At 39.7% G+C, this 12,375-nt stretch overlaps 1 protein-coding gene across 2 annotated transcripts in view; it reads right to left on the bottom strand.

Moving 5' to 3' along the window:
• The window catches only part of ATP8A2 (ATPase phospholipid transporting 8A2), a 678,655-nt gene that overhangs the window by 435,807 nt on the left and 230,473 nt on the right, over positions 1-12,375 (bottom strand). For both annotated transcript variants that reach the window (XM_023190282.3, XM_023190283.2), the window contains exon 24: positions 11,764-11,828. In XM_023190282.3, the coding sequence (XP_023046050.2) occupies positions 11,764-11,828 (65 nt within the window). The remainder of the gene's footprint in view (positions 1-11,763; positions 11,829-12,375) is intronic.

Genomic DNA, 12,375 nt, shown 5'->3' on the forward strand with positions numbered 1-12,375 from the left:
AACCCTATCTCTACTAAAAGCACAAAAAATAGCCGGGCCTGGTGGCGCGCGCCTGTAGCGCACCTGTAGTTCCACCTGCTTGAGAGGCTGAGGCAGGAGAATCACAGAAACCCAGAAAGTGGAGGCTGCAGTGAGCTGAAGATGGCACCAGCATGGGTGACAGAATGAGACTCCATCTCAAAAAACAACACAAACAACAAAACAAAAGCAAACCAACAATTTAAGTATTTCTAAACATATCTTTTCAAAGTGGTCTCTCTAAACCCCAAAAAAGCCTCCATCGTATCCCACATGGAAACATCATATTCATCTTAAAGCAACAAATGATGACATTATGCCTGTGCATAGTATACATGTGTAGATAGCTTACCACGAACCACCTGTCATCAGAGAACAGATCAAATTGGAAAACTGGACTTTTGTAAAAGAAACGTTGAAACTAATTAACTATGACTTACTATGAACATTTACCATGAGGCAAAGACTTTTCGTAGCAGAGACAGCAGGAGTTTCACCCTGTCAGTGCCCCAGATGTTCTCTTGACCCTTATGCCATCCTTCATCACCTTTAACCTGGACAACTGTTCTTTGTCATGAGAATAACAACAGAAACAAAACAGTCAACTTTTGTGTGGTCCACGAGATGTTCATGGTCACTCTACCTGTCACTGCAAAGTACTGTAAAGGATCGATTGAATGTTAAAGGTCTGACTTTTATGGAATTGACCACATCCACACGATCTTGTAAGTATCCCATGTCCTCCTGATGCCTACTTCCTGCCTACAGGTGAGCTGGTGCTAGATATTATTTACTGGCTTCAGTATTTATTTCTGTCTTCTTCCATGTTCTTCCCTGTATTATAGGGACTGGAAGGTAAAGCCATATTTTTTAGACTCCTTTATTACTAAGATGCTGCATGAATTCTATCAACAAGATGCATTTGCTTAAGATTGGAAAGACAGAGAGGAGACAGAGCATGAAGAGACCACATTCTACCATCTCAACCTGACTTAGACGTTGGCAGTGGCTCCCTGAGGTCTCCTGGGTAGCAGCAATAGGGCTCTGACTCCAGGAACAAAGCTGCAGGCGCATGGACCTGAAGCCTCTCTAGGGCTCGCTGACTTCTGCTCCTTCCACTTTCCCAATAATTTCACAAGCACCTAATTTCCTATTTTAAGTCTTTCCACTTGAAATTAGTTTCTGTGCCAGCTGTTAATACCTCTCAGTGTCCAGCCTCCCTTCTGTGCTCAGTCTGTGCTACTGGAGCGGGAACTCTACCAACCGTACTCCTCACTGACAAGTGGCTCTAGGCCCCGCTAGCAGGAGAGGGGCAGAGAGGGAACAAGAGACTCCAGGTCTGGAGACAAAGAAAGAAACGTGCTCCTTCTTGTTTGTCTCTTGTCTGCTCGCAATTCCTTTGACAATCACTTCTTCCACCTAGCCTTGGGGATGTCTGTGGTCAATGAAACTTTATTTGCAGGAAGAGATGTAGGATGAGATTTCTCCTGAGGGTTGTACTTTGCCAATCCCTGCCCTAGAGTTTTCTTTCTGCACTCTTAGTTACCTAGCTAGCAAACTCTATACTTGATTAACAATTCTTAACATTGAAACCACTCTGTTCAGATACCAAATGTGGTTTTTAGTCTCCTGAACAGAACTTGACGGTCACCATTTCCTGCATGGAACTCCAACTGTTCCTATAGTTGGTATCAGAAGTAGTTCTAAGAAATATTCCAAAGATGAAAAACTGGCATTAATTATTTCTTTTGCTTGGGTTTGAAGGTACTGATAACCTAATCATCAGTGGAAAAAAAGACACCAGCTGTCCATGGCAAGTAGGACTGAAATAGCTACTGAAATGATCATGTATGACCTGCTTTCTTTGTCATTGCAGTCATCGTCCTGCCTCTTCCCTGGAACTCAGAGCTGAGACAGATGCACTATTCTGGTATTCTTTTCTCCTGATCCAGCTAAGTTTCCCTGGAGTTCTCAAAATCAGAGATAACTGGCCACTCTAGGAGCAGCGAATTATTACAAAAGAAAAATCCAAGTGATACAGGTCTTTAAACTGGAAATTAATATTTATCAAAGACAGATAAATTAATATTTATCAAAGACAAAAACTGGGAAAGTGTATGAAACACACTGTTTTCAGACACTGAATAGCAGGCAACACAGGAGGACAATCCTCAGGAGAACAGAAGTTCATGAGGTGAGCCAATGACAGCTGAAGCTTTCTGACTGGAGGTACTTTCCAAACTGTGATTCAGGGAAGAGGAACCCAGAGGATGATGTTCTCACTGCTATGAGGAGACAGAGAATGCTACAGAATGCCAGGTGGCTAGGGAGAGAAGTGCTTAAGGGAGAGAAGGAACCGCACAGATAAAGAGCTCGAGCATCTGTAAGGGTCCCCTTGGGTCTTCAAGCAAACAGGAATTTATGCACGTGTATGAGGACAGGACATGAGATTTGGGGGAAAAACACCCTAAAATAGATACATACAGTTTTTCATATATATATGAAAAAAGAACAACTATCAGTGCTGTTTAAAAAAAAAAAAAAATTCCCAGGGCTCACGCACAATTGGCAGATACTTAAGTTCCAACCATCCACAGTAGAAAAACCATAGTGAACACCTAGGGTCTTAGGCAGCAGCACCAGCGAGACTTCCTGCCAAAACACAATACTCTTTAAAAGAAAACAACAAAATCTAAACACTTGATCACAAAATATTAACGATAACCATCATACAAAAAAAGATTACTAGACAGGCAAAACAACAGAAAAATGTGACATGTAACAAACAGAAGAAGTTAGCAAATAGAAGCAGACCCATAAATGATAAAATAGTGGAATTAGCAGAGGAAGAATTTAAATGAGGTATCCTAACAATATTGAAGGATTAAAAGGAACGTATAAACATAATGAAGAGAAATGGAAGAATCAAAAGGAACCATTACAACCAGAAAAAGCAAATTTGACATGCACAAGTCCTGTACACTGAAAACTACAAAATACTGCTGAGAGTAATTTTAAAAGACCTAAGTAAATGAGAGATATCCCACGTTCACAGAATGCAAATATTAATCCCATTTGAAGTGTCAAATTGCATGAAATCCATACATAAATTTGGGGGAAATCTCCATAAAAATCCCAACAGGCTTTCTGGAGGAATTTACAGCCTGATTCTAAAATGTATACAGAAATGCAAAGGTCCTGAAATGACCAAAACAGTCTTTTAAAAAAATAAAGTTGGAGGATCTCAAGACCTGTTACCGTATTGAAGACAATGTAGAATTGGGCACTAAGAGGGATACATACACAAATGGAATAAATCAGAGGGTCAAGGGAAAGAGTCACATACATGCTCAATCAGTTTCTAACAAAAGCACGGGTATTTCAATGAGGAAATGATAGTATTTTTCACAAATGATGCTGTAAACACTAGATAACTACATGGGATATAAACTGGACCTCAATCCTTACCTCATACCATGCACAAGAATGGATCCCAGACTTACATTCACAAGCTAAAACTATAAAATTCCTGGAAGAAAACACAGGAGGCACTCTTCCCAATCCTAGAGTAAGTACATATTTCTTAGAGAGCACCAAAGCTCTAATCATAGCAAAAGAAAAAAAAAATGAGAAAAATTTGGACTTCAACAACAACAACAAAAACAAAAAAAACTTCTGGCTCTTCAACAGGTGTTTAAACTACTTTTCTATTGTTATAAAACATATTAACAGACCACACACATTTATCAACTCAGTTTCTCACAAGAAATCCATGCACAGCTTAGCTAAATCTGCTGCTCAGGACCTCATGAGGCTGTAATCAAGGTGTTGGCTAAGCTGGGGTCTCACTTGAAGGCCTGACCGGAGAACTATCTGTTTCCAGCCTTCCTCCGGTTGTTGGCAGGATTCATCTCTTTGTGACTGTCGGACTAAGGTCTCCATTTTCTTGCTAGATGTAGACTTGGCCACTCTCAGCTCATAGAGGCTGTCTGCAATTTCCTGCCACATGGCCCTCCCCATCGGCCTTCTCACAACATAGCAACTTACTTATTAAAGCCATCAATGGAGACAAGTCTCTCACTCCAGTCTGCTAAGATGGACTCATATCATGCAAGGGAGTGACATTCCATTACCTTTGCCATATTTTACTGGTTAAAATTAAGTCACAGGTTCCACACACACTCAAGGGGAGGGAACTAGGAGGCAGGAATTATTGGAGGCCACCCTAGGTTCTATTTTCCCTAACACTGGTAAGAAAATGGATAGGCAAGACAAAGATTGGTTAAAAAAAAAAAAAAAAAAAAAAAAATTTTGCAACAGACATCTATGAAACAGGGTTTATATCCAAATTATATATTTAGAAAACTCTTAGAATTCAGTAATTTTAAAAAGCATAAAACATGTTTTTTAAAATGGGCAAAAGTTTGACAGAGACTTCAACAAAGGAAGATTTTTAAATCACCAATAAGCACAGGAAAATCAGCATGATTAGTCATCAGGGAAATGTAACTTAAAGTCACAATGAGATATTATCAATAATACATACCCACTAGAATGGCTAACATTAAAATGAATGACAATACCAAATAGTGGTGAAGATATGCAAAAATGAGAACTCGCAGGTAATACTAGCGGGAGTGTAAAATGGAAATTGTTTGGCAATTTCTTATAAAGCTAAACATATATCTTCCCTCTCATCTAAGAATGTTACTCCTAGGTATCTACCCAGGAGAAACAAAAACAGATGCTCACTAAAACTTATACAGAAAAAAACCCTCATAGCAGCTTTATTCATAACCTCAAACTGGAAATAATGAAAATGTCCTGTAACAGGTGAATGAATAAACTGTGGAATATCCATAAAATGAAATACCCAGCAAACAAAGGAACGAACGGATGATACACACAGCAACATGGATGAGTATCAAAATAATTGTGTCGAAGAAGCCAGACAAAAAGAGTCTTCACATGAAATTCTAAGCAAGCACAATTAATCCATTGTGTTAGAAAGGTCCATGGTTGCCTGGGGAAATAGAGGGTTGGAACTTTCTGAGATCCTGTAAATGTTCAATATTTTAAATGGAGCGGTGATTACATGCATATGTACATTTGTCAAAACATATCACCATGTACACTTAAAATGGGTGCATTTAATTGCATGTATGTAAACTATATCTCGATAGAGCTGATTTAAAATCATTACCTGTGATCACTTTGTAACAACTGCCTATTAAAGCCAAGTCTGTGGCAGATCAAGCAGCTACTGAAATATACCATTAGGGCAGAAAGAACACAAGGTTAAGGATAGCTCAGCCACCTCTCACTGCACTGGGAAGCTTAAAGAATGAAAATTACAAAATCAGAGGCCAAGACAAAGTCAGAAGACAAGACAGTCTCTATGACAGACTAAGAGAACCTCTTTTCTCATAGCAGCTCGACATATGCAGCCTAAAAAGTTAATTCTGTGGGTTGTAGAATGCAATGAATGTTGTAGTCATAGACTAACCAGGTCTCTTCCATGAAAGTTAGGGCACTGATGGGAAAGAGTGGGACCTGAAGAACCTGAATGAGGACATATGTATTGGTTTGAATGAATTCAAATCCCTTGACCGTCAAATCCCATTAGCTCTCCTTGGCCAACAGCATCAGACCCTCCTCCTTTCTGAGGACAGCCCTGCACTGTGTCATGCTGGGGGAGCATGTATTGACCCTACTTTTGATATTATGTTCCGTACGATTAGTAGGGTGAGGATAAACAAAGAGACTACCCCATGCAATAGTTCAAACTATATAACCTTTTCTCAGAAAAATATTCCAGAAGGAATCTGCAGATTCTGTTTCCCAAAGTCATCCAGGGGCCCAATCTAGGGAAGCAACTCTGATTTTGCCAATAAATAGCCCCCAAAGGAGCTCCAGCCTTATACCACTTTCAGCCAGCAAAATGGGAAGAGCTGAGGAACCAGGGCAAGAGACTTCCTTCTGGATGGGTAATGCACAAGGGTCGCACCTCACTTCTGCTCACATTCCACCAGTGAGAATTTAATCTCATGGCCACACTCATCCACAGGGATGCTGCAAAATGTAGTCTCTGCCACAGGCATCATTAATGAATTTTATCTGATTCCATTTTCATTGCTCAGTAGCCACTCCATCAGTGACTGCACATCCTTTTGTGTTAAAGAAGGAATACTTACTCTGAGCAAACACATCTTTGCCAGTACATCTTTCATTTGATGGCTTCTCAACAGCAATAACCTCTGGTTTTATTCCATACGTTGAAACACGTTAGAAACTACACTTTTATCCAAATATGTAGTAAATCTCTTATGTTTCACAATTTGTCCAATTACTTGTTTCTTAGAAACCCTGGCAAGCGCCATTAATTCATTCCTTTTCACGACTGAGATATACATACATATATATGTATATATGTGTATATATATGTGTGTGTGTATGTGGGTGTATATATATATCTCAGTTTCTTTACTCATCTAATGGGCATTTGTGTTGGTTCCATGTTTTTGCAACTGTGAATTGTGCTGCTATAAACAGGTGTGTGCATTTTTTGTATAATGACTTCTTTTCCTCTGGGTAGATACCCAGTACTGGGATTCCTGGATCAAATGGTAGTTTTACGTTTAGTTCTTTAAGGACCCTCCACACTGTTTTCCATAGTGGTTGTACTAGTTTACATTCCCACAGTGACCTGGATGAGATTGGAGACTATTATTCCAAGAGAGGTAACTCAGGAACGGAAAACCAAACATCATATGTGCTCACTCTAAAGTGGGAGCTAAGCTATGAGAATGTAAAGGCATAAGAATGACACAATGGACTTTGGGGACTTGGGGGAAAGGGTGGGAAGAGGGTGAGGGATAAAAGACAACAAATTGTGTGCAGTGTACACTGCTCAGGTGATGCATGCACCAAAATCTCACGAATCACCACTAAAGAACTTATGTAACCAAATACTACCTGTTCTCCAATAACCTATAGAAATAAAAAATTTAAAAAAATACACACACAAACACACAGAAACTCTGGCAAAGTTTTGTACAGGTCTTCCACCTATATTCAACTTAATTATTGCTGCACTGCGTTCTCTATATTATTGCAGCAGGAAAACCAAATGCTCTCCAAGTGACTTGGCACTTTTTGTCCTTTACCAACAAATATCAGAAACATTTATCATTCACTAATTTGCAGGAGATTTTGTGAAATTTTAGAGTAAATGATTACTACATTCTTCAAAAAATAAATTGCTGGTAAAACTGTAGATTTTTTTTCTCTTACTCAAGATTCTTCGTTTTTAAAATCTCATTAATTCCTACAATTTCATATTACCACATCTAATATTTCAAGATACCATGTACACTGAGGACAAAAGTTCACTGTTAATGATAATAATCTTGTGAATAATTTTGAAATTTGCTTAATCTGTCAGATCAGATCACTGTTTTAACTATCAAGTAGCTGAGAAGAGCTGGAACTGGCACATACATTGAGCAAAGCCAAATCATTGCAGCTTCTGCTTACAGTATTGTTATCCTCAATTCACTTTTTTTTTTTTTTAACAGGAATTCTATTAAGTCAGCATCTGTGAGAGTCATTTTAATGAACACTAACTCTGGTCCACAACTCCATTTAACTAGTACACATGAATGGTAATATTTCACAACTGGCTAAAAGCAAACAGAAGAGTGGGAGCTCCAGTAACGTTTCTCACTTAAAACGCCGTGCCTCCCTCCTCCTACCCACTCCTCTCAGACTGATTTCTGGTCAGTGTGCCAGGAAAAAAAATTGGGGATGCCAGTGGCAATCCTTATGTATTATCAGTAAAGCTAATCTCTCAATACTTTTTAACGGAAAAAATAGGAAATCACAACTTTTTTCCTGCATTTTAATACATCATCTAGTGTCCCCCTGGGGTGACCACTATCACTCTGCCTTGTTCAAAGACCACTGACCTCATCTATATTAGGGAGCTTAGATGTTATTTTAGCAGCATATGAAAAACTCAAAACACAGAGATAAATCCTAATTATTTACAGTATCTGGAGTCCAAACCCGGCCATACTTGCTGGTCTGGTGAAAGTGATGGGGGCCAGGTCTGGATGTTTGAGGTTAGCCCCTTCTCCCCTCACACTTACATGAGAGATGAAATACACAGAAGCCAGACCAAATGCTTCTGTTAGGCCTTTTTCTGTGTCCCTGTCTCGTCTACATCACTACTGGAGCCCTGAGACTTAAAAACTCCACCTGCGGGTTCCACCAAACTCTACTGTACGTCTAATTTATTGCCCTAGAATGCTGCTTTTATCCCCCCTCAGCACCACCAAATACAACTTTAATGAGAATAGGAATGGGTTTAACCCAACTAAAGCATGAGAGGGAGGAGAAAGCAAGAAAGGAGGAAAATCTTCCTCGGTAGATGCTAGTCAGAAATATGGAGTGCCCTTTTGAATAATGAACAAAAACTGTACATAGAAAGTGCACCTCTGCTCAGTAGATACTGAATACATTACAGTCATTATACTAAAAGATGAAGTTCAAAATTGGTTAAGGAAGAATCATTCTCAGGAGGTTAAACTAAGGCAAGTCTGCTACACACCCATACAACCTTCTTAGCTTGGCATCACAAACCACTCTTTGGTCTAGGTAAACCAGAGTCTCAATGTGTATGAGGAGTCCATCTCTTGGAGTCCAGAGAACATCTGTTATAAGGGGAAGACAGAGGCTCATTTCTGAATTACCTCCAGAAAAAGGAAGCTTTTTTCAAGATTATAGATAGCTTTGAACCAGAAAATCATCAGAAAAAAAGGAAGCCTCAAGTACAGACACTGTGGCTGTGTTCATACGGTATGTGCACACATCCAGGGGCTCTGGGAGTCTTTCTGCAGGAGCACTCTACTCTCCCGTCCACCGATGTGCTGTCTTGGCTTACTCACTTTCTATTTCTTAGTAACATCAACTTCTGCTCAGCCCCTCATGGCTATCGTAGCCACTATCTCATCAGCATGACTTTTAAATAGAAGCTCTTATTGATGACTAGAAAATTATCTTAAGCTCGTTCATTCACTCAAACATTTACTGAGTGCATAATATTTGCAAAGCAAGGTCTTGAAGGTGGAGATGCCCGGCTTTTTTTTTTTTTTTTTTTTTATATCAGGTTTTCAACCATGACCTTACAGTCTAAGGGACTAAAGAGAGATAGGAAAAATTTTAAGTTATTTCATAACACCAAAAAAAAAAAAAAACCTGATTAAAAAATGGGCAAAGGATTGAATAGACATTTCGCCATAGAAGATATACAAATGACCAAAAGGCACAGGTAAAGATGTCCATTGTCACTAATAATTAGGGAAATGCAAATCAAAACTCCAACGAGATACCACTCTCAAACCCATTAGAGTAGCTACTATTAAAAAAAAAGTGTTGGCAAGAATGTGGAAAAATCACAAACCATATAAAATGATGCAACTGCTGTAAAAAAGACAGTATGGCAGTTCCTCAAAAAGTGAAATGTAAAATCCCCATATGATTCAGCAATTCCACTTCTATGACCCCCAAAATTAGAAGACCTCAAAAAGACATTTGTATATCCACATTTATAGCAGCACTATTCACAATAGTCAAAAGTTAGATTGAGACCATCCTGGCCAACATGGTGAAACTCCATCTCCACTAAAAATACGAAAATTAGCCGGGCATGGTGGCACGTGCCTCTAATCCCAGCTACTCGGGAGGCTGAGGCAGGAGAATTGCCTGAACCAGTGAGTCGGAGGTTACAAGTGAGCTGAGATCGCACCACAGCATTCCAGCCTGGCAACAGAGCGAGACTTCATCTCAAAAAAAAAAAAAAAAAAATGTTGAAAGCTGCTCAACTGTCCACTGATGGATCAACGGATCAACAAAATGTGGTATAGGCATGCAATGGCTTATTATTCAGCCTTAAAAGGAGGGAAATTCTGACACATGGTACAGTATGGATGAACCTTGAAGACATTATGCTACATGAAATGAGCTAGTCATAAAAATCACAAATACTGTATGATTGAACTTATACCAGGTACTTAGAGTTGTGAAATTCACAGAGACACAAAGTAGAATGTCTGCGAGAGGATGAGGTAGGTGTGGGAATGGGGAGTAGTTGTTTAAAGGGGCACAGAATTTTCATTTGAGAAGATGAAAAGAGTTCTGTGGATGGATGGTGGTGATGGTTATACAACAATATGAATATACTTAATGCCACTGAACTGTACAATTAAATGATGTATTTCACAATAATTAACACACACACACAAGTAGTATTTCCAATGATGAGAAGTTCCATGGAGAAAAACAAAGACATGTATGAGAGGGAGTGCTGGCAAGACTGAAACACTTGGGTGGAAGAGAGGTTTCCTCAGAGCATGTGAGAATTAGACTCCAGGAGATGAGGTATGAGCTGGGACTCTGGGCTTCCTGCAGTCAGCAACATAAACAAGAATAGGAGGTGTACCAAGATGAATTCTGAAGCACTCACGCCAGAGGGTGGTCTCTTGCCAGTGGTGCCTTGGAAACACACAGAACTATGGACTCTGTCCCTGCCTCCTGCCCTTGGTCTCATGAAGGCGTAGAGAGTATCCTGGTGTTCAAGGTAGGAATTACGGCCTTCTCAATTTGCAAGTATAGAAACCTCTGTACTTTATTGCCTCCCGTTAAAAGTGTAATTAGCTGTGCCATCCTGCCCCTGGCATTGGCTAAATATACTGCCTCGAAGGGTGCTATGGGTGCCTGCCAGTAACAAAGCCCTTGTTCAAAGTTCTGACAAATGGAATCTCATTGTTCAACTCATATTTTCATATTATACGACTTCACAGGTTGCTGGTGACCCTCAAATCAGCTCCCACTGCTTGTCTCTTCAGCGGCTTTATGCCGTGATGGGGTGGGTTCATGTGGCGGCATCGGGACATCAGAGAATTAAGTGTACATGTATCCTATTACTATATAAATGTATTATTATTATTTCGAGACAGAGTCTCACTCTGTCACCCAGGTTGGAAAGCAGTGGTGTGATCACGGCTCACTGCAGCATCCACATCCTCAATCAATTGAGCCTGGGATGTGGATGCTCCAGCCTCAGCCTCCCAAGCAGCTGGGACTATAGTCATATGCCACCATGGCTGGCCAACTTTTCCATTTTTTGTAGAGATGGGGTCTTGCTGTGTTGCTTAGGCTGGTCTGGAACTCCTGGGCTCAAGTGATCCTTCTGCCTCCACCTCCCAAAATGCTGGGATTATAGACATGAGCCCCTGAATCTGGCCTTACTATATAAATTTAAACAATGCTTAACACTTGAATATTAGCTTTATCCTAAGGTCAGTGCTAGAAAGAAAATCATACATGTCTCCTTAGTAACTCACAGTGAAGTTAACCATCATCATTTAATGTAGGTCATAATAGGTTCCATTAATATTTCATATTTCATTAAAGCTAAATCAGATCAAAACTATCCCATTTTAAACGCACAATTCTAGATGAATAAAAGTATTATCACGAGGCAATAGTCTAAGCTTGCTGTTTTGATGTTTAAAGATAAGGCTTTCTGACATCCATTCATAAATATTAATGTAAACAGAAAACACGCATAGTTTTTCGTAATTGTTTTTTAGCAAAACATGATGCCTGATTATCAACGACAGTAGAAACAAAGAGTTTAATACTGTTACAGCAAAGCGAACACAACTTTGAAAATCTACTTACATCCAAAGAGTCCTCCTTCAATAGGATGAGGGCCATGTTCTGCGATACCAATCGACAGGAATAACCTGAAGTGGAGGAAGAGACAACGTGTCAATTTTTCTTTCCTTCTGTGAGCTCCTTACATTCAACCTCCTTGGTTCTATCTGCCACTTTCAGCCTCCTGGGCTCACACAGAGGATAGGGTAACAGTGAGGAGTAGGACAAGTACGTTGATTTTGATTCTTGTAGACAGATTGAATAGAACTAGTTGGGAATGTCTTTAAAACTAAAGGCTACAATAAATACTTTCCAATTTTCGGTGGATTTTTCTGTATCTCTGTTATCCTTGTATATCACTAAGATAAGCTTCGGATTGTCTAAAGAGACAGTGAACGCTTTAGGAAGGCAGTGGACCCCAGTGGTGCCTCTAAATCAGCACACACATACCCACTGGGATGGCCAGCTCCCTCCCTCCCTCCCTCCCTTCAAGACAGCAGCCAGTTCTCACAACAGGTTTCAAAGGAATACACTGAGGGAGTCACTTTTCCTGTGAAAAATTTAAAGTAATCCACGTTTCAAAAAAGTCTTTTTTTGGTTGTTACTATAAAAAGGCTTTTTTAAAAAAAGGCTTAT

The sequence above is a fragment of the Piliocolobus tephrosceles genome, chromosome X (genome assembly GCF_002776525.5).
Source record: "Piliocolobus tephrosceles isolate RC106 chromosome X, ASM277652v3, whole genome shotgun sequence".
Taxonomy (NCBI): domain Eukaryota; kingdom Metazoa; phylum Chordata; class Mammalia; order Primates; family Cercopithecidae; genus Piliocolobus; species Piliocolobus tephrosceles.